The sequence below is a fragment of the Eupeodes corollae genome, chromosome 2 (genome assembly GCF_945859685.1).
Source record: "Eupeodes corollae chromosome 2, idEupCoro1.1, whole genome shotgun sequence".
NCBI classification, from domain to species: domain Eukaryota; kingdom Metazoa; phylum Arthropoda; class Insecta; order Diptera; family Syrphidae; genus Eupeodes; species Eupeodes corollae.
Window position 1 is genome coordinate 77,992,806 of NC_079148.1, and position 22,440 is coordinate 78,015,245.

Below are 22,440 nucleotides of genomic sequence, written 5' to 3' on the forward strand. Positions count from 1 at the left end.
TTCGTAGCGCTTGACTTTTTTCCGTTTGGTTTTTTGAAATTGAAAGGTGATAGGTGACTCTAGAGAAAAGAAGAGCTCAATGATCGAAAATGCAATTAAAATCAGATAACTACAGTGTGCGCGCGTGGGTGGTCACAATTGTGTTTGTGCAAATTAAATATGCATAAAATGTTTTCAACTGTTTTGATTTTTTAATTAAAAAATGCAATAAATATGGCAGTACAAGTGTAGTGTACACCTACACAGGATTTATGTACCAATACGTATACATACATGTAATTTGTGTTGCCTAATTTTTTTTTTTTATTTTTTTTTTTGACTTTTTGTATACATAATATGTTTGCAGTTATAATATACATATATAATATGTAGATGGAGATACAAACATTTTCGCGTCAATTAGCTGAATTTTAATTAAGTTTAGTCAAGCCAATCAATGATGATTGGAAACTAAAACAATAACACTGCTTATATAATATTTATGCTTGTATTTTCATACATATTTATTTGACATTTTATTTAGTGTGAAGTATTAAATAAATTGATAGATACACATAAATGTTATGATGGGTTTAAAATATAAGTAATAACTTTTTACCTATATTTATATGCTTAACAACTGAGTGATTTTTGATTTATTGATTTGTTATTTTTCTCTTTTAAATTTAAATTTGATAATTGTGGGTTTACATAAAGTATAAATAAATTTAGAATAATGAGAAAATCAGCAGTGTGGGGATGAGAGGGGGAATGCACAATGTTATTTTTGTTTTTTTTTTTTTTTTTTTTATTTTGTCTTAAAAAGGAAAGAAAAAGACTGATCATCTGAGATAGGCCAAAGTATTTTGTATAATTGAAAAAAGGAAAAATTTTGTTTTGAGTATTATAAAGGGTGCTTTTTTAAAAGCTATAGGAAAGTTTAAGAAAGTTTCAGACAAATGCATGAAATCTTTATTTGAATCGATAGCACGATCCATATAATTTAATTGACTGCTCCTCAAATGGTCCATTCGCTTAGTCCAATTTTTGCATACTCTTTCCAACATTTAGACCGGTATCTCACTAATGAATACTTCAATATTGTCTTCCAATGCGTCTATTAAAGCAGGCTTGTCCGTATAAACATAAGCTTTAACATAGATCAACAAAAAATAGTCTAAAGGCACGATCTAGGCGGCCAATTGACCGGTCGCGAACGTGAAATAAAGCCATTGTTGAGCGTGCTGTGTGGCATGTGGCACCGCCTTGTTGAGACTACATGTCATGCAAGCCAAGGTCTTGCATTTTGGGCGAACAAAAAGTTGGATATCATCTAACAGTAGCACTCACCATTCACAGATTTACGATTCGCATCATCTTTGGTAATCAGAAGATAAAATCAAACGAATTTGTCCATTTACAGTTTACACTTCAAATTTTTTCCATTCAAGTTAGTTTGGTCATAACTTGAAAACCCCAGTTAATGTGCTACAAACAAACCATATACATAGATAGTTTTTCAACCTTTAACGTCACCTTAATCACCATATATGAGCAATTTTGGAAAAAAAGCCAAAGTGGTCGCTGGAGCAGCTCTATCGAATAACAGATTCATTCGTTTTACTATTATAAATAAAGTTATATTATACTTTCGCTGTCGCAAAGAGCAACTCATTTCAAAAACAAATATAGTGTCTGTAGTGTTATAAATCAAAACACATAATGTGAAAAACAAAAAAAAACAAAAACATTAATCCAAAGATAAAAAAATAAAGCACAAAAACAAAGCTATTGTTTCAAGGGTACATATATAGACGTAAAGGATACTTTATCTCCATCGTCTGCATCATATTTCACTAGCTATAGTGGGTAAGTTTCCGTATAAATGTACACATATGTACATATATATTTATCCAAATGTATGTTTTTGTGTCTATGTATGTGTGTGCCATTCCGTACATGAAATCTAACAAACAATAGAAATATGATGGGGTCTACAATAGTAGGTGTACCAGATACACTCCAGTATCTCTATCTTGAACTTATAAGAAAAAAAAAGGGACAACAACAAGAATCTCGCAACGAAGAGGGTCGATAATAATAGCAAGAACAACAGGATGAATGTGGGCGCTTTCAGACTTCTATATAATACTCATCATTTCCTATTTTCTCTAGTGTACAGGTGAAATCGTGACGTGAATGAAGCTGAAAAAAAAGAAACTCATACTATGTTCCATTTCATAAAAATATGAAAAACATACAAAAAGGATACTTAAAATGGCGTATTTGCTACACAAATATATATATCCATACATATGAGTGTGTTCATTTAGTGAGGAATATAAGGACATTTTGAAAAAAAGATACAAAGCAATATTTATAAAGGAAAGTTTCGAAAATAATTTGTTGTTGACATCATAATATGACTATGGCATATTGAAAAACAATAACAACAAAAAAAAACTTAAAAAAAGATATCTACGGGCAAATTTTGTTCGTAGGAATTGAAACATTTCATAAACTTTGGAAAGATTCCCATTCTTAAAAAATAAATAATAAATAAATTAATCTTGGAACTACTGGAAAAAAATTCCTTTTTGTGGTTGGAATCTCCAATTTTTTTTCAAGTTGATGGATATTATTTGATCACAAGTATGTATAAGTTACACAAACCACTTACTTACTATATTTTGCATTTTTTTAAGTTGATATGGTTAAGTAATCAAATACATTTGCTTAAGGTGCTAGGTTAAAGTTCAATCTTTCGAATAGTTATAGTGACTTTTTGACATACACAAACTTTTTTACTCTCAATTAGTTACTAATACCTTGTGAGTGTGATCTAAACATGAATGCCCATATGTTTAGGAGATACGTTAATAGTAAGTGTAAATTTGATGGATATCTAGTTAGTTACGACCTTTCAAAACTTTTCAAACCCATTTAAAAGCCAATTTTGAAAATGTTAGCACATTATTTAAAAAATGCCTTTAAAGTTTTTTTTGGGGGGGGGAACCAGCTTTTCTCGTATTTCTCCTAAAATACAATAATATAGTCATTTCACATCAATCATTTTTTTGATTTCTACAAGGTCTGTATACAGTACAAGGTCTAACAATATTTTAAAACTAAATAAGTTTGTCAATAGTGGTGTTGATGGAAAGCCATTAACTTTGTTGAAAAAATTGTGTCTTATGTTTCTTATACATTGTTTCCTCTTTCCATTTCTCTAAGATGCTCTAAGTTCCCAGATCTTTCGAAATTTTCATACCTAACGTCTCTCCATAAAAAGGTTATACACATTTAGTAACAAATGACCGTCCTATTCCGAAATGTTTGCTATTCCGAAATCGTTTGAATCCCTTGGATGGAACATAATTTCTTTTAATTGTTCTTTTGTTATATGTGAAAATCAACATTTGTTTTTGAAAAAAAATTACAATATGGTACTTATTTATTACAATTCTCTATTTTTTGTTTGAGTGCATTCGACAAACAATCTCTTTACATCCTTACAGAAATTCTTTTTAAATAATTTGATTTTATAGCGCCGTGTTGAGGAGTAACCCTTTATGTCAATTTAAAGTCAATTCTGGTGTACCTAAAGGTAGTCACCTTGGTCCATGTCTGTTTATTTTAATTATAAATGTTTTGTTATCTATTTTAAATAATTCTATATTGTTAAGAGCTTGTATAAGAGCTACAAGAAGATGGGAATGGTGCAATTAAAATCATTTGATTTTAAATATTGATAAAAATAGGACCATATGTTTTACACGCAAACGTTATATAATAAATTATTACTAATTTTGAATTCCTCACGTTTGAATAGAGAATTAAGTTTTGTTGACCTTGGTGTTTTACTAGACACAAAATTAACGTTTCCGGATCGTCTTCAATTTTAGTACTTGGTTTCGTCAAAAGATTTTTGCGTGATTCATATGTTATTAAAAAGTATTCAATGTATATTTTTAAGATTTGTCTTCAATCTTTCCTCTGACCCGATAGACTTGTATTACCTCCATTCACTCTAAGGCTTCCCTTGATAAATATCCCAATATCGCATATCTATCTGATCACAGAGACTACTCGTGTTTTATTTTCTGCTTTAAGGCTGTTGAATTAAATGGAAGAGTATCCTGCCCATTTTTTCTTTTTTGATTGCATTTCAATCTGAGTCAGAAGAAGAAGATCCCTTAAAACTGTATTTATCATTTTATGGCTGTAACATCTTGATCAATTAAGCAGTTAATTTAACAATGTCTCTATTCATTATAAAAATAAAGTATCTGCAAGTTTTAAATTAATTTGTTCGTTACTTATAATAAAATTATGTTATTTTAAAGTTTAGATTTAAGTCAATATTGTGAACTGAACGATGGCATTTTACGTTTTTAATAAACATATTTGAATATTATTTTAAGAAGAACAAAGATATTTCTAAAACAATAATTAAAGTACGTATAAATGTCTATCTCGTTTGATTTGATTTAGAATTCCTACGCTTTACCGTAATATTAAACTGGCAAAGCGTTTGGATTCTGAAACAAATTAGCCGAGCATTGCATCAATGGAATTTTCAAAAAAAAAAAAAATACTAAAACAAAGTGAAAATATGGTTTGAATACCTTTTAAAATTATTTGTTAATACAAAAAAAAAAAAAAAAACAATTAAAAAATTAAACTATTTGAACCTGCTACATATAAAACAAGATACAACTGCGGAGGCACCGAGTGCTTGTATATTTTTTTTAAAATCTTACATTAAATCCTTAAACAAATATACTTTAAAGTCACCTTATTGCACAATTATTATTAAGTTTTGCATTTGCACTGATTTCGATAGACAAGCTCTATAAATGCAGCATGTACAGTAAAAAATTGATAAGTTATATTCACATCAAGTTCTTGAAAAACATTTACTTATAAAAACATTAAATAATGGTGTAGTACATTAACTTGAAGTCTAGATTCAAAATCAGAAAATTTAATTTCTATTTAATAGAAAATATTTTTTGAAAGACATGAAAGCAGACGATTAAAAAATATATAGTCAAGCTAACACTTAGGACTATTGAGAATTCCAGAAGAAATTATGTGTGAAAAAAAACTGTGTTAGACGATAAACATTTTTATTTTTAAAACTTATTGTGAACAAATTTGTCTTAACTTACCTTTGTCCTCAAAATATCGCATTCATATATTGTTAACTTGATTCTATTAGTTTATTAGCAGAAAGCCCATAAAAGCTATTAATTTTTTTTTAAAAGCTCTGAAGTATGAGTAAGTAAATAAATTAGGTGGAGCAAGAGTCCGTAGAGAATCGGGGTCTAGCGATTTACCATTCTCTTGAAGGTTACAAAATATAATTTTCGTAACAAGAATAATTATTTTTGGAGGATTTGTCAATTTCTCGCAAGAGGCAGTGTCCGTGAAATAAACACAGGCATTGATTCAGCCAAAGATCTCTAGCATGACAATTCTTTGCACTAGCTATCACGCCCGATGTTCTACCTAAAGTTTGAGGAAAAAAATTATAAATTTGTTCATAACAGTATAACAGTACATACGATTTTATAAAATGTTAAAAAAAACTGTTAAAGTTTTGAAATGAAGGAAATATTGTAAAAGGGAAATTTATTTTGTTTGTTTTTTCGTCGTTCATGTTGCAACGGAGTAATATTATGACATGATATTTTGTGTTCAAAAGTGTTACGAAAAGTGTCTTTCTCTTTTTACCACGGTAACGCATCTAATTCACAGCTATTTCAAGGAGGTCCTTCGGTAACATTTATAATAATATATTCAAAATATTCACTTTTTTAGAACTCTTTAGTTTACCGTTAGGTGCTCCCTTTTTTAATTTCACGCAGAAGGTATTGATCTACAATAACATTATGTAGGAACATAATTTCTTAATCATCTTTTAAATTTGCATGTTTCCATATTCTAAATAAATTGCATACAATATGTCTTCCAGCTGGATAAAACCCCAAACACATAATACGCATGATAAAAGATTGCATTCTAATCAGTCTGGTTCACGTTGGCCTCTATCTTAAATTTTTTCAACAACCCCTTTTCTTTTTAAATCATTTGCAAAATTTGATTTTCTTAGTTTTTTGAAACACAAATCCGTGGTTTTTGTTTCATAAATATAGTTACTATATTATTTCTTATCTAATCAAACATAGGGGATTAGGAATAAAAAAATTTACATTTTTATTTCTAAAGATGCATTATGTGCAAATAGAAAATAAAGTGTTTGCTGATACAAAAGACTAAGCTAAGAATGCTTCTCTTCTTTCTGTAGAATATTCTTAAATCTGTTATAAATTTTAAGGCATTTTTAATAAGACAACTTTCATCGAATAAACAAACGGAAATTTGATATTTTTGAAAATGGTTAGATTTTCCAGCGAAAATCAAAATTCTAATTATATATTTTGTACAGACCGACGGAAAACAAAAAAATACTTCACCCAAGAAAAAAGTACCACCATTACTAACTAAACACAGTTAGAGGAAGATACTCACGACTTAAAAGAAAATCTCGTTTGTATAAATAGCGACATTCACTCCACAAGATTGCTTATGCCCCACCTTTACGTGATCACGGCGTGAATATTCCAGGTGTCAATTCAATTCGTTAAGGTCCTTGAATGTTCCACTCTTAACCATGGTAATATTATAAAGCCTAACGAAGAAAACTCTGTACACCTATACCAGCCTTACCTGTGTTATAGGTATAGTATGTATGTGTGTGTGTAGAGGTGTAGGTAGATTATGTTCTGTGAATAGGATTTCTTAAATTTTTTTTTATCATCATTTTTATGATCAAAATAATACGAAGAGGATAGCATCACCATAGACGAACCAAACTCCTTCTGAGCTTCTCATTAAGCAGCAAATTATTCATGAAGCAAAATTAAATACCCGGAAATATTATGTGCATTTTACTTTCTCGTCAAACATTTTTTTCTCACTCCCTCTCCGTGTCTCCTTTTAGCACCCTCGCTTTATCTAATTACAATCCTGAATTTTGAGTAGTTTAACCTTTATCTTTTTCTTAAGATAATAATTTTTTATTTCATTTTAAATCCGACTTAATATTGAAATGGAAATATAAATATTATTAAAAATCGTAGAAGGTTGAAATTTACATACATATATGTTTAAAATTTTTTGCACTTAAGGAATATGTCAATAATAAATACTTTTTGTTACGTTCCCCAACTCAAGTAACGAGCCTCTTTATCAATAATTCAATTGATAAAAATGAAGTGAAAGTTTGGAAAACAAATTTTTTTGAAGAAATTAGGATATACATAAAAAATTTGATTGACACTTTAGCTTATCAATATTGCATAACTTTTAAGCAAAACAATTGTTGGATCTTTAATGTTTAAAAAAATATATTCGGATTTCAATATTTGCAGTTTTTTTTAACATTGAATAATTCTTACGGACTAACTAGAAAACAAATTAAATTAAGTTTAAAACGTCTTTTTAAATTTATCTTTATTAATTTAATTTTTAAATATTGCGAAAAAAACGTGAAGAAAGTGATTTTTTAAATTTAAATTCACTATTTTTACCACACTCCGGTTCATAAAAAAGGCCAGTCAAAATAATTTGTAGTGCATTTTCAGTTTTTATTAAATACTTTTAAAAGTAGATAAAAAAGAGAAGGACTGATGACAGTGTTTATTTAATTGGCTTTCTTTAAAAGTTGGTAAAATAGTCTTGAAAGTCTCAGGAATAACATATATTTGTATCACTGATAACATTACTAAACTAATTAAATTATCTTCTTATTAAAACTGCTCAAAAAAGTGAAAATCATTACTTTTATTAAATTGAAAACCGAATTTGAAAAATAAAAGCCACACATGGCGTCTACTTATTTTATAAGATTTTTCTAAGAAATGTCCCATAATATATCAAATAAAAACGATGTAGATGTCCATTCTTACTGATTTTTAGCATCTTGTCTTCGCTTTTTGAGATTTGCATCTTGGCTTGTTATTTTATAAGAAAATCTGGTCGCAAAATCTTATAATACACCCACCTGCCTTATAGCATAGAGGTATTAAATTAAATTTAATTGGGTGGCGAAACAGTCCGTTGGGCACCAGGGCCTAGTGACTTACAGCTCTCAACCATTTCTGTGTGCCAGTACTGTTGTCGGGAATGGAAGGGACCTACAATTTTAGGCCGAATCTGAACGGCTAATTTGAGAAAGCACTTTTTCATGACAAAAATTACTCTTGAACGATTTGTCAATTCCTCGCAAGAGGCAGTACCCGCGAACATTAATTTTTTTAAATTTAAGGTGGCACAAGCAGGGATTGAACTTAAGACCCCTTGCATGACCGTCCGGCGTACTAACCATCATGTCACGGGTACTACAAGCATAGCGTTATAGCTGTTTTAATTTTTTCTTTGAATAAAAAAACAACAAGCAGAGTTAAACGGTATCCTTGTTACTACATAAAATGTAATGCATTTTTAAAAATTATTTTTTTATCTTCTAAAAATTTCCATTGGTCAAGGATAATCCACGTATATATATCTCATCCTTTCTATGTTATTTTTATCTTTTATTTTTGTTCCTTTAGTCCTTTTCCCTACGGGAATGTCAATATGAACGCCGGTGAATAGCAGTCACATAATGTTTTTACTTTACATTGCGTACATATGTACATATGTGTCCTTTTATAAACATTTTTTTATTTCGTATCCCGATTAATGGAAGTCACAAACGACCATTGGTGTCTTTGAAAGTGCTTTATGATCACTGCAATATTTCTTCATAATATCCTAGAGTGCTTGTGCTTATACATAGTCTATTTGGCATTTTAGTTAACGATATGGGATGCGATATGAGACCATAAGATTAGAAATTGACTGGGTCATCTTTTTAACTTTGTCAATCCAAAATTGAGTAGGTATGTAGTTATCCGTGAACTCCCAACTGAAAAATGTAGGGTTATCCATTTTGCGGTTTCAAAAGTAAACGTAAATAAAACACATATAAAATGTTTTTTGTATAATGTATCTTTTTTGTTATAAAGTTTGAACGTTGATATATTGTGTGAAATACTACGTCTTGTAAATAACCGTCACGCGAATTGTTGAAAGTATCGATTCTTTTGAGGTAATTTTTGGCACATATTGGACGGTATCTCAGCCATAACTTGACGAATTTTTGATGTTAAGTGCTCAAGTGTTAAAGGTTTATCTAAATAAACACGGTCTTTTGCGTAACCTCAAAATAAAAGGTACAGTGCTTTTAAATTGCATGAGTTTTGTGACCAGTTGATATCGGCAAGACGAGAAATTACGCGGCAGGAAATTTTTCCTGCAATAAAGCCCTATTCGTAAGAGTTGTGTGTCATGTGGAATCGTCTTGTTGAAACCACAAGTCGTATTCTTCAATATCAGGCTAAAAAATTCGGTTATCATTATGGACGCTTCGAATTGACGGTAACAGCCCTTTCTTCGTCGTTTTCGAAGAAGTAAGGTCCAATAACACTTTCGGACCAAAGAATCACGAAACAGTGGCTTTTTGAGAATGTTATGGCCGCTCTTCAATTGTGTGAGCTGGAATTTGTATGGATGTTTGTGTAGATCCAAATGCAAAATACGCCATAATGTGCCTTAAGATCTAAGTCCTAGTTCCTAAGAACGACCAGGAATCGACACATTCGGGTCTTCGGCAACACTTTCACTTACAGCAACCATATGTTCGGTGGTACGATCCCTGCTTATGCCACCTAAAGTTTTTTTTAACGGGTACTGCCTCTTTTGACAGGCAGAATTGACAAATTCTCCAAGAGTATTTTTGTCATGACAAACACAATTTCAGCGGAAAGTTTTTTAACCATCGGTTATGAGATAAGCCCGTTCCAATTTGTTTTTCATTTTTGCTTTGAGTAAACATGTTTGTTTGGAATAACACCAACACTTTTTACAATTCTGAGCAAATCTTAAACATTTTAGTGCGATGTAATTTTTAACAAATGAATTTTTCTATATTTTCAGATATATAATTCATGCACCTGATCAAATTAATCAAATCTACTTAAAGCTGTGATATTTTTAATTTGCATTAATATTTGTATTTCGTATACGCCCCAGTGTAGAGTTTAAATGTATAGATTCTATTTTTTGAGCAAAGTAGTACAATTTTATTTGTAATTTGCATTTCCTTTATAAATAAATTATTTCTAAAAGCAATAACAGTTTGCAAAAATTGTAAAATAAACCACTGACAAAATTGGAAAATTGAATTTGAAAATTTATCACGCCAAAATCTTTCGTTTATAGGCATCTATTTTCGTGTTCTCAAAAATAATTCGATTTTTGATTATACTTTTTACTATAACAAGACCACTTGGCCATTTGAAATTCTACGTATACATAGTCATTAATAAATTTCAGGCTTGTTCTAATGGCACCATTTCAAGTTCGACAGCTGTCAAGTGATTTATGTTCAGTTTAGTTGGCCTGAACAACGTTTTCTAACCGTGTAAATTTATTACCGAAATAATTTTTTGTTTCGTGAGGTGCATCGCACTTTGAGTCGAAAATTGTGTTAAATTTTTAATCTAACTCATGACACTTTCAACAAATTTCATTTGAATTTCTTATTTAAACAACCAGAAAAAAAATCTTTTAGTGAAAGAAAAAAAAAAAATACACATTATAATTCTTGAAATAATTGAGGTTGATGGAGAAACAGTCTTAGCACCAAAAATCATCATAACCTTTCAATTTATAGAAAAGCTATCATCAGGGAGCCATCAAAGACTATGACGGCTATATAGCGACGATGATAAGATAACGTTATATGAGATGACGATTCTCTGGAGAGATCCCCATCAAGAAGATTTACCTCTCGCCATCACACTTCTATTAAAGTCTCTGATGTACATATATATTATTCAACCCGTTTCCCGAGGGGTTACATACCATTTTATGTTGCAGCAAACTTGATTAAAACTTTTGATTTTATAAACTGATATTGTTGGTAGGGAAGTAAGTATAAGGGCGGGCAGGAAGTGATTCAGTTTTCATGTTTTTTTGTGTTAGTCGGATGCTATATTTTGGAATAAGTTTTCCCAGTAAAGATGTAAATGTTCTTAGTAGGTTCTATGTACTATGTCCTATGTATTTATTTTTTCTCTGAATGTACATATTCTTGCTATGTACAATATCTTCATACCTTGGGTGATGTAGTTTTTGGAATTCAATTAAGATTGACAGCGATGAGAGAGGACACAGAGTAAATTATAAACTATTGTTTTGAACAGATTGTGTTTACTATTAGGAGTGCAGTATGCAGAATGAAGTTCTATTACCAAATAACTCCGAAGGGATATAACGTTGATGTTGATACTAATCAAAGGTCTTATTATTTATTTGCAACTATTAAGTAAGACGAATCTGTATTAAGGTTTTAAAAAGGTTAAGGTTTTTAAAAACAAAATGTTATTTTGAAATCGTAACCGAGGCACTAAAATTTTAACAGCACAATCGCAGTTACTTTAATTAGAAGCCTTTGAAAACTAATTTAAATTGAATGAGCAAAAATGACGACAGATAGTCACTGAACTTTGTTCAAAGTGACGAGTGTATATTTTTGTTTTGAAACTTATCGTTATTAGTTATGACTTTCACATGTAATTATCACTATACAAAGACCATATTGTTTAATGGCATATTTAAAGCATAATTCGCTTTAAATATCTTTCAAGTTAGAATTCCCCTTAACGTCATAACATTAAGAAAACAGCTGCAGATTGTAGTTTCTATACAAAACTGATTTTTCACTTGAATAAAACTGATCGACAAGGATTTTTCGCTGACATTAAAATTGTACCAATCGGTTTTAGGGGCCTCAATTGAAATCTCCAAAATTAATGTATCACATCAGGTTTTTGAGTTATAATTTTATTTATTGATAAAAGCACTTTTAAAATGGTTTTGAGGCTATCTACATTTTTGAAGTCAAAAAATATTTATACGTTTTTAGATTTCACCCTTCTTAAAAAACCCTGAACGCTATACCATTTCTGCTTAAACGGGTTTCAACAGAAAAAGATAAAACTGTTCGAGAGTAGGAATTGTTGCTTAAACATAATTATTTTATATCAAGTTTCTGAAAAATATTACAAAATATAATAAAAAACGCGGATTTTTAAATTGTATGTAGAAGAGATATTTATAGACATATTAAGAGAATTTTAACTTAGCCGTAAGAACCCTGTTCTTGGTTGTTTTTAGTGGTTTAAAGTGGGATATTTAAAAAAAAATGATGTGATAGAAAAATGTATAGGAGGATTTTGTCAACCATTGTAATTTCTTAACATCACTCGGGTTAAATGATTTTGATTCTACTTCGTGCTTGAGCCACAAAACTGCATTTATAAGGCATTCATTTATGAATTTCAACCATTGTTGTCTTTGAAAACAACAACTGTCGTTTAAATATTCCTAAAAAAATATCTGTTTTTTCACAACTTATTCAGTTTAGAATGTAATCGAAATGAAAAATACTCAATTTAAGAGCTACGTACTTAACTTATTCAATTTGTAATTATTTTTATTATACATTTCATTCCACAACGCTTCGCAATAAACATTCCAAGTTTGCAATATTCATGTGCATGAGATGAGCTGAGTATATGATATGTGCTGTAATGCTGTGCATATATCAGTTATGCAAGGCGTTCGTGGCCAACATCGTAATTTGGCAATTTACTAGGATCATTTCCATAATCCTCGCGCAGAGAGAATATCCTGTCCCGCATCCTTGTGCAATTTAAATTTTCTTCTCCATGAAGAAGAAGATGGTAGAAGAAGAAGCAATTGAACCACATTGCACACCGCTTATAGTATATGTAGATCCACCTCTCGTTACATCCCATCTCATCTCATTCCATTCCATCGATATAGAGTCATATAGCGCTATAACAGTGTCTGGTTTGCGTTCTTGTATTGCAATTTGATTTGTGTGCAAATTCAAAACTTATTTCACGCTTGAACTAACACCAAACTAAATCACATGTTGAAATTGTGGGTATTATCCTATTCCAATCTCCCAGCGATATAATATTATTGTGATTGTGATAGGTATGTTCTGGGAATATGCATAGAGATCTGTAGCTATACATATATTGATTTAATTCTGTTATATGTCTGAAATGCAATTATTAGTGTTGAAAGAAGAGTGTAACGTGATTCGAAATTAGATATGAAATGCATAACCACCTTGTTTATATTAAAACATGCACGTTTTAAGAGTGTTTGAATTAAGGTACATAAGAATATCCATGAAAGTTCAGCTAATGTTAATATTTCAGATAATTATACGAAGGGTATGAAAAGGGCTATAGAAATCTCTAACCTTTTAGTTTATATATGGATTTTAAAGTAAAGCTGTTATAAGAAAAATTAGTGGATCAAAACCCTGCTAGTAATAGTTGTACGCTTCGGTATGTTGACTCCGCTTTTTTCTTTAATTCTTAAAAGAATATTACATTTTTTTCGAAATTGGATATCTCAGAAAGGGGTCAATAGTTTCTACAGAAATTCAAATGCAAAATGCATGCGGTTATGGCGTGACTGCCACGCAAAAAATTACTAAAGTTTTCAATAATTTTTTTAATCTGTAACAATTTATTTAAAAAATAGAAAAGAACAAAATATTTTTACTAAATGTAAACTTGCAAAGTGTCTGCTACGATTTCCCGGCAGCATGGACATTTGTAATTTTCGTTTTTAATCTGCAACCGCTTGAGCTTGCAACTTTAAGTTGCACTCCGAGCATATTTTCATATGTCTGCATGGCAACAACACAACGTTGCATTTTTTTTTTACAACGTCAAGTGTCAATGATGAATTCGCGAAAGCAACTAAGCAATAATTCTTTTCTTACAATAGATGATAGAGACAAAGAATGTGTGGTAAAATTGTTTATTTATTACAACAATTTATACAAAATACAGTTTTCTGGCGTTTTTTCCAAAAAAAATTCTGGCGTAATTTCCGGGAGCCTTATGGACTGTTATAGAGTTTGTAGAGACAGAGTCCAGAGATTTGATAGCGGCCTGACTATATGAGAAAAAACGAATATCAGATGTTGATATCACGTTTTCTTTAAGCCAGGACAAGTCTTCTTTTAACGCCAAAAGTTTCGCCTGAAACACGCTAATATGAGAGAAATGAGAGACTTAATTTCAGTCGTTCAGAGTACACACCCCCACCAACTCATTCTTTTGTTTTTGATCCATTTGACTTGTTTTCCAGAAATGTCCTATCCTCCCAGAAACATCTGGAAGATATAGAAATCTGTAAGTTTCTATCGAATTGCAGTTGGGGGATAGTGTAGTCTGTTTGCTTTGGAATTGATTCTATATACCAAAAAAAAACCTGACCAACACTAGAATTAAGGCGATCAAGGTGCTTGCTATCTCTAGGCAGATCGTATATAAGCTCGATAATAGGCACTGCCTAGTAGAACAGCATGTCAAGGGCCTAGACGTATTCTTAAATGACTTTTGCAGAATTGGATGGACGACGAAGCCTGCGCTAGCTCAAAAAACGAAAGAATTCTTCTATAACGATCTAAACGATCCCAATCATATAAGAATAATCAGCCTCTCACGTATCTCAATGGACTCAAACTGGTTTTATTGAAGCCATTAAACTGACCAAAGCGTTTCCTTTTCCATCACAGATGGATAGTCCCTGCATGTACTATCAAAAGTTTCTTTCACGGGTATTGCCTCTTGCGAGAAAAAAAAAATTTTTTTAAGATTTATTTTTCGGTTTAAAATTGTAGGTCGCCTCCATCCCTGACAACAGTACTCGCACACGAAAATGGTTGAGAGTTGTTAGTCACTAGGCCCTAGTTCTCAAATTACCACCCAATTTATTTTATTATGTCTTTCTTTTAAACACATGTGGATATTAGAATAATGTTTTTTTTAAGCTTCTCAATTAAAGTTTGTTACTAACTAAAGGTTTTCCATGTAGAGCAGACAGATTATGCCAACTACTGATTTTCGAGTAATTGTTTTGTCGAGTCAAAATTTAAAAAAAAACGGAAGTGTACAGTGCATAAAAAAATAGTATTAGAATAAATATAAAAACCAAACTCCAAGAGTAATGTATTCACCACAAAAAAATGTATATATGCTTATCTTAAGGCTATCACGTTAAACAGCTTTTTTTGTGTTAAGAAAGAATTTGAATTAAACAAAAAAGAAATCAAAAAGATTGTGTTCAAGGATTTCTTTTCTAACAAACTCACATTTAATCAGATTCACGTATAATTTTTACATTCTCTTTTTCTTATCCTTGCATCTGTGATGAGTTATTTTCGTTTCACTTTTTTATTAGATTACACCCAACTATGGGTACACCACGAGATTTGCACTTTTACGTATCTATGTGCATATGTTTGAAAGTATATATTATGTACTGTAGACCGCACGTTGCTGCAAAAATATTTTCGAATTCCATGCCCGAGACTAAGTTGTGGTTTTCGTGCTATGGCGCCCAATAGAGAACTATTGCTTTTTTAAGCTCACGGTTTGAATGAAAGTATTGTAACCACTAACCGAGTGTATCCTTTAAAATATGCTAAAATGTATAGTTTATAGGTACATATAGCTATAAGATACAAAGGTACATAAATATACATAGATAGTTTCTTTTACATATTTTATTTTTTCTCACTTTTGAGTGTCCTATTTTGTCTTCTTTTTTTTTGCACTGAAGTATTATGAACGTGTATTTCTGACCAGGCACGTGTAGCCATTACCGTGTACCATAGATATGAATAATGGAATGATTAGTGTTCAGAAGAGACGATTTTTAAGCTGAAACAGAACGAAGTAGAGTAGACGAAAGGTTATGTTCTTTAATTCCGAGATGAAAATATTTTGAAAAAAACTGTATAAAAACCCATTTAAAAGAAATATCTGATAATGTAAATATTAACTTCACAATTTTTAATCATAATCAATTATTCACTTTAAAACTGCAATGTACATATGTACATAAAAAGTCTACTATTCAGTAGAAGAAAAATATGTACAATTTATATATTAACTCTCAACAAAAAAATAATAATAATATGTAAGTTTGATGTCATTTAATGCTACAATGTGACCATAATAGAAAAGAAGAGAACGTTATGACAGCTGATAGTTTCGAGTTAGTAAAATCGAATTTTCAAATTGGATTTTGGACTTGAGTCATTTTTAGACCATTTTTGTTCTTATCTTGTGGATATGGTCAAGTATTGTTATTTTTTTTAAATGCAACATTAATAACTTTCTAATCATTTAATAGACACATTTTGAAATCGAAACATAAATTTTACATTTCACTTCTTTGTTTTTAAGTTCAAAGCTTACAAAAACAATCTAACTTATTTACAACCATACTTATTTATTTAACATTTCGAAAAGGGATTGTAAATTATAGAAATGGACACCATTCATATGTAGTAGTAGTTGTTTACATAAAACTCATATAAATATAAACGATTCACAAAGTTTATGTTTCTTCTACGAATTTGTTTTTAACTTTATATTATGCAATGGGACTTAATACCAAATAAGTACAGTAAAGAGAAATGAAACTAACTTTTTATCTTATAAATCAAAAACACTGAATACAAATATTTTTCGCCTCGAATATTTAATAAACAAAAAAGGATATTAACCTAAGAAAAATCTTTTGCCACGAAGAATAAAGTTTTTAGCATCATGGTAAAATTTTGAAATATATCGAAGTAACAGTTAAAAAAAAAACTTCTAAAAATTGGTAAAAATTAAATATTAACTTAAATTTGTATCTAATTGAAATATTGTTACCAACATTTTGTTTAAGTTTAAAATATATCGACCCACGGGATGGAAAGTTAACAATGTGGGTCGTATCCCAGCCTCTTTTTCAATTAAAATGTATCGTATCTAATAACTAGCAAAATCTATCTTGTTAACAAGCACATTTTCTGATTTGGAAAATATTGGTTTGCCCAAAAAATTAGAATTTAACTATCAATTAAAATATCTTAGAAACATAGAATGGTCAATTCTAAAGCAGAAATGGAGGGTTGTCCTTACAAAAGTTGTGTTTGGCACTCTGCAGGATCAAGTTTAAGCTATGAAAATGCGGGCTGTCTTAATATAAATACATTATTGGAGTTCCAGAATTTACAGAATATCTTAAAATTGTTATTGTAAATTTATGGTAGCAACTCTTAATAACTTTTGTCGCTGAAAATGAATAACCTGACGGAATGACTATATTTTAATTTTGCTTTTTGGTCACCGTAAATTTTGTACAGAAACTATAAAGTTACGTGACTTTCCCAAGGTTCTTCATTACAACTTTGTTTAAACAAAATATGCAAATTCATAATAATACGAAATACAATGAGGACAAAATAGGATTATAAAATTATTGATATTATTATTATAAGCTTTTTATTGCCTTATCATTTTAAATACATTTAAATTTATAGATACAATTTTAAATTTTTTTAATTAGAATTTTTACAAATTATTTAATAGAATAATACAAATTACAAATATAGAATTATTAATTAGTTAATGGAAAAGTAAGATAATTGATATTTTAAAGTTTGGTTATTTATTTTTTCAATTTTTATTATTAGTACTTACTTATCACTGTACCAATTTTCGTTTATTTGGCAAAGATCGTCGATCCATCTTTTGTTCGGTCGGCCTGTTCGTCTCTTGCTTTCCGGTCTCCATTTTGTTGGCAACTTTGTCCATCTTTGATTCTGTAGTCTTGAAATATGTCCTGCCCAACTCCATTTTTGTCTTTTGGTTCTATCTATCACGTCAATTATTCGAGGATGTCTTCAATTCTTATCCTTTCGCTGGGTCTTATTCTGAGGATTTTTCTTTCCATTTTGGATTGGCACATCCTTAGCTGGTCAAGAGATTTCGTAGTCAAGCTTAGGGTTTGTAGTCCATAAATAAGCACCAGCAAAATAACGGAGTCGACCAGATATATTCGTGTTTCAACACTTCATCTGTTGATTTCTTTTTTCTCTTGGTCCTTCAAAGATTTTAGTTGTCCCAAGTATATGTAGTCCTCTAAGTATTCTATTTTATCATGGTCCAGAATTATATCTTCTCTGATGTGATTTGTCATCACTTTTGTTTTTGATTTGTTGATTTGTAGTCCCTACTTCTTGCACAAGCTAGTAAGTTCTGTTGTCATTTCTTATATATGTTTAGCTTTTGTAGATATTAGTAATATATCGTTCGCAAATCTTGAGTTGTTAAGAAGTTGTCCACATATCCTTATACCATATTTTGTCCTTCAGTTCATCTTTTGAAAAATATCCTCTAAGGCTGCACTAAATAGTGGTGTGAAAGCGGGTCTCCTTGTCTGACGCCTCTTGTTATTTTAAATTTACGTCCTGTACTCTCTGTTTTTATTTGTGCTACATTATTTTTGTATATGTTTTTTATAGTCCTTATAACGTTTTGGTCAATATTTTGATTTTTTAGATATGTCCATATTGTTTCGTGTTCAACGCTGTCAAATGCTTTACTGAAGTCTATGAATAAAAAGTATATTGGTTGTTGAAGTTCATTGCACTTTTCTATTAGTTGATTCATCATCCGTAGGTGGTCAGTTGTTGAGAAACCTTCTCAGAATCTAGCTTGTTCCCTAGGTTGTTTATTGTTAAAATCTTGTTTGATGTTCCTGTAGATTGTTTTTGAAAACAGCTTATAAATTGTCGAAATGTTACTTATAGGTCTATAGTTGTTGAAATCGTCTTTTTTTCCTTTTTTATGTATAAGTGTAATGGTTGTTTCTCTCCATTGCTTAGGGATTTGCTGAGTTCTTATGATTTCGTTAAACATAAATGTTAAGATTTCAGAAAGCGATTCTTTCCCCTATATTATCATTTCTGCAGAGATTCCATCATTTCCAGTGCATTTGTCCTTTTTTCAAATCGTCTATGGTCCTTTCAATATTTTCTTTGCTAAACATGGGAGTTTGCTTTGTTAGGAGATTGATATCTATGTTTTCAATATTTTCTTCTTTATTATGTTTTTCAATTAGCCATTAGTTTAACAAAAGTGTCACTTTTGCTGTTTTTGGGACATTTAAGTTATTGAAATTCGTGTATAAATCTCAGTTCTAGAGCACTCAAAGCAAATTCACTTCAAAAGTAGATTTATTTAATTTCTAAACATTTTTTGTATTAACAGAAAATAAATTTTGAAGGAAATAAAATGCATGACTGGGTCACTAGAAGTTGCTAATGTCTTCCAAAAAGTCTGTTTAAAAATATATCCTATATTTTAAGATTTAAAAATGTGACTTATTTCTTTTTCAATTTTAAATTTTGTCTTACAAATATATTTGGTAGGCACTACATAAAGTGCTTATAGATATACATTTTACGTTTAAATTTCGTTAACGAGTTTTGTTAACAAAATTAATATATTTTTTTAAATAAATATTAATATTTGATCATCGAAAATCATCATCAATTTAATCGTCGACAAGATTTTGCACAAGAAAAAAAGATGATGTATACTAAAATTTTTTCAAGTTCTACATTGAGTTGTTTTTGACTGGAAACCGCTTTTTGATAAATGTCGTTAAATTACTAACAAATCATTAGATTTGTCCACTTGTCTAAAATTGATGAATTTGTACTGTGTTTTTGTAATAGGGCTGAATATCTGATTCATATTATGTTCTTGGTCCAATCTTCAGTTAAAAGTAGTTCTTTTAGCAACAAAGCTGAAGGAAGTAAAATACAAATTTTGTCATGTTCACTAACGCAATATGATTACAAATTATCTCCCAGGGGGGCGGGGATCATGACCTCTATGACCCCTCCCCTGGAACCACCATTCGGCACACACTCTTTCATATTCACCTTGTAATATACGTGTCTCTTTTATAGATCTCAACGGTCTTATCTCATTATATATGACACAATTTTAAAAACTATTCCAATAAACTATTTAAAATTAAAAAACAATGTTACATTTTCATTTTTGTGAATATATATATTTTAATAAATACCCCAACTGCCTAACACATTGAACTAAATATTGTTTTTCTATATTTGTATTCACAGAAGCTGATTACACACTGGACGATTCATTTTGGAATGAAGAAAGTCCTGTTGGTAAGTACTTACACAATTGAAAAAAAAGAAAATAAAGGGATATTTATTCATTCATATTATTCACATTTTCTATTCTATGAAATTTGTGTAGCGTATTTAAACTTCATTTAAGAAACTATTTATCAAAGCTTGAGAATTAAAAAAAAACTAAAATAGATTAAATTCGCTTAACAATATACAAAGTATTTAACGAACTAATTTTTATTTTGACTACAAAAGGAAACATTTACTACTCACTAATAATAACATCGCTCTATGCAAATCATAAATACACAAAATGATTAGTTTTTTCAGTTGTTAGGTATTTACATTTTTAAAATACTTGTATGAAAAATGTTGCTTTATTTTCTTCAGTACTTGTAAACAAAATTTTAAAATTATAAACTGTTACAATATGCAGCAGGCCCATCTGTGCGTAGGTACCTTATAATTCATGATAAGGACATTTAATTATTGATAACATTGATTTGTATAGGTACTTCAATAGCCCTTGCTTAAAATTTGTTTACTCTTACAAATTTGATTTACATAATTTATTTTTAATAATAGACTTTTATTGTTTATTATTTTTGCAAAAACTTTAAACTTTGTATGTTAATCGCTACAAAAATGTTTCAATGCATTAATCATTTCCCTCACATAAAAATAGGTAAACACAAACCAAACAGACACAAAAACGTATTGTTTTTCTCTCATAATCATGAATATTAAAGGTTTTATCAAAATTTAAGCAAAAGGTAAGTATAAAAAACAAAACATTTTAGCTCTTCTTATAAAACAAAAAGGAATAACATGCTTCTCCTCCTCCTTAACACACATATTCTCAACTCAACTCATCCCTTGATGTGCATTACCTACCGCTTTTAATCTTCATGCTTCGCGAAATCTTACACTTTTATACATAGATACTATGCTACTATATGGTGTATCTCTTTTCCTTTATTCCTATGCAGAAAAGATAGCAAACATGTTCAACATACTAAATGCCTGCTTAACTGTTTTACACCATTATTTATGGTTATTTGTAAGTCTATATCTGGGTTACAGCACACCCGAAAGGGTAATTGAAACGTGATGATATCCTATACAACAATATAATGTAGGTATAGGAGAAAGCTATACACAATACACATACGCCACACACTTATAATAATATAAACGTAAACGGTGCATGTTGCAGGGTGCGATGTAATTTATTTTTATATACTCAAATATATTTGCTACAAAACAGATATTTTCAACAGCCCAAAAAATTTAAGCTGCAAATACAAGAGTTGGGCCAAATGCTCTTAATGGAGGTGAGGGCGGGTGGTGTGGCTGTGATGGCATTCTACATGTTGATCAATTTTTGTTCAAGCTGTCTATAAGGACCACTTTACAACGTAGATGAGAGTTGTAACTGTTAAAACATGAGCCTCATCTTCAATGACAACATTATTACGCAACAAAAAAAGAAACAATAAAACCAGCATTTAAATTTTCATCGCAAAGTTAATAAATAATTCCTCACAATTCATGCACAGACACACACCGAAACTGAACTTTAAAACCATAAAAGAACTTCCGGTTTAATTGCTACTGTTCAACCGGCAAGTAATTTAAAAACGGATTCGGTATCCTTATATACGAATGACTACCTATGTAGGCCTATAGCTGTAGAAAGGTATTTAATTCGTAAACGGAAAGAAAACCAAGTGAAATTTATAGCACGGTTGCAGGACTTGGACTTGGTCTTTAAAAGCCCAACTTACAGCCGACGACAAAAAATATATCGTTCTCCATAAATATTGTGAAGCCTAAGTAGCTTTATACAATGTCCAAAGAAGGGTCACGCTGCTGTCGTTGCATTTGCATAAATGCATTAATATTAATATTGTTTCAGAAATAGGGTTAAAACGTTGGTTCTGACGTTAAGTGCGGTTAACATTAAGGTTTTTTTTCAACACCTTCTGAAGCTTGATGACAGAGATGCGAGAGAAAACTATTTATACTGATTGATGAAGACTTTTCCATTCGGAAATAATATATTTTAAGGTAAAATGTTGAGTAATAGTGCAAAAAACAATCAAGAGAGAGTCAACCCCACTTTGAAAAAATATCCGGTTTTGATAAGAATATTGATTTGTGTAAAGCTTTTCTGTTGCTCCAGAGCATTTTTCAACGTTTTCCGTAAAAAACTCCGAAAACTCTTTTGTTTTATTTTTTAAAATTACAAAAAAAACTTAATTAGATTGACCAAAACAATT

General features: G+C 30.3%; 1 protein-coding gene across 8 annotated transcripts in view; it reads left to right on the top strand.

Annotated features, from left to right (window-relative positions):
- The window catches only part of LOC129945756 (disintegrin and metalloproteinase domain-containing protein unc-71), a 506,847-nt gene that overhangs the window by 149,956 nt on the left and 334,451 nt on the right, over positions 1–22,440 (top strand). For all 8 annotated transcript variants that reach the window (XR_008781514.1, XM_056055660.1, XM_056055659.1 and 5 more), the window contains exon 3: positions 20,144–20,194. Coding sequence is in view for 7 of the 8 variants with exons in the window: in XM_056055660.1 (XP_055911635.1) it covers positions 20,144–20,194 (51 nt within the window). In the remaining variant the exon portion in view is untranslated. The remainder of the gene's footprint in view (positions 1–20,143; positions 20,195–22,440) is intronic.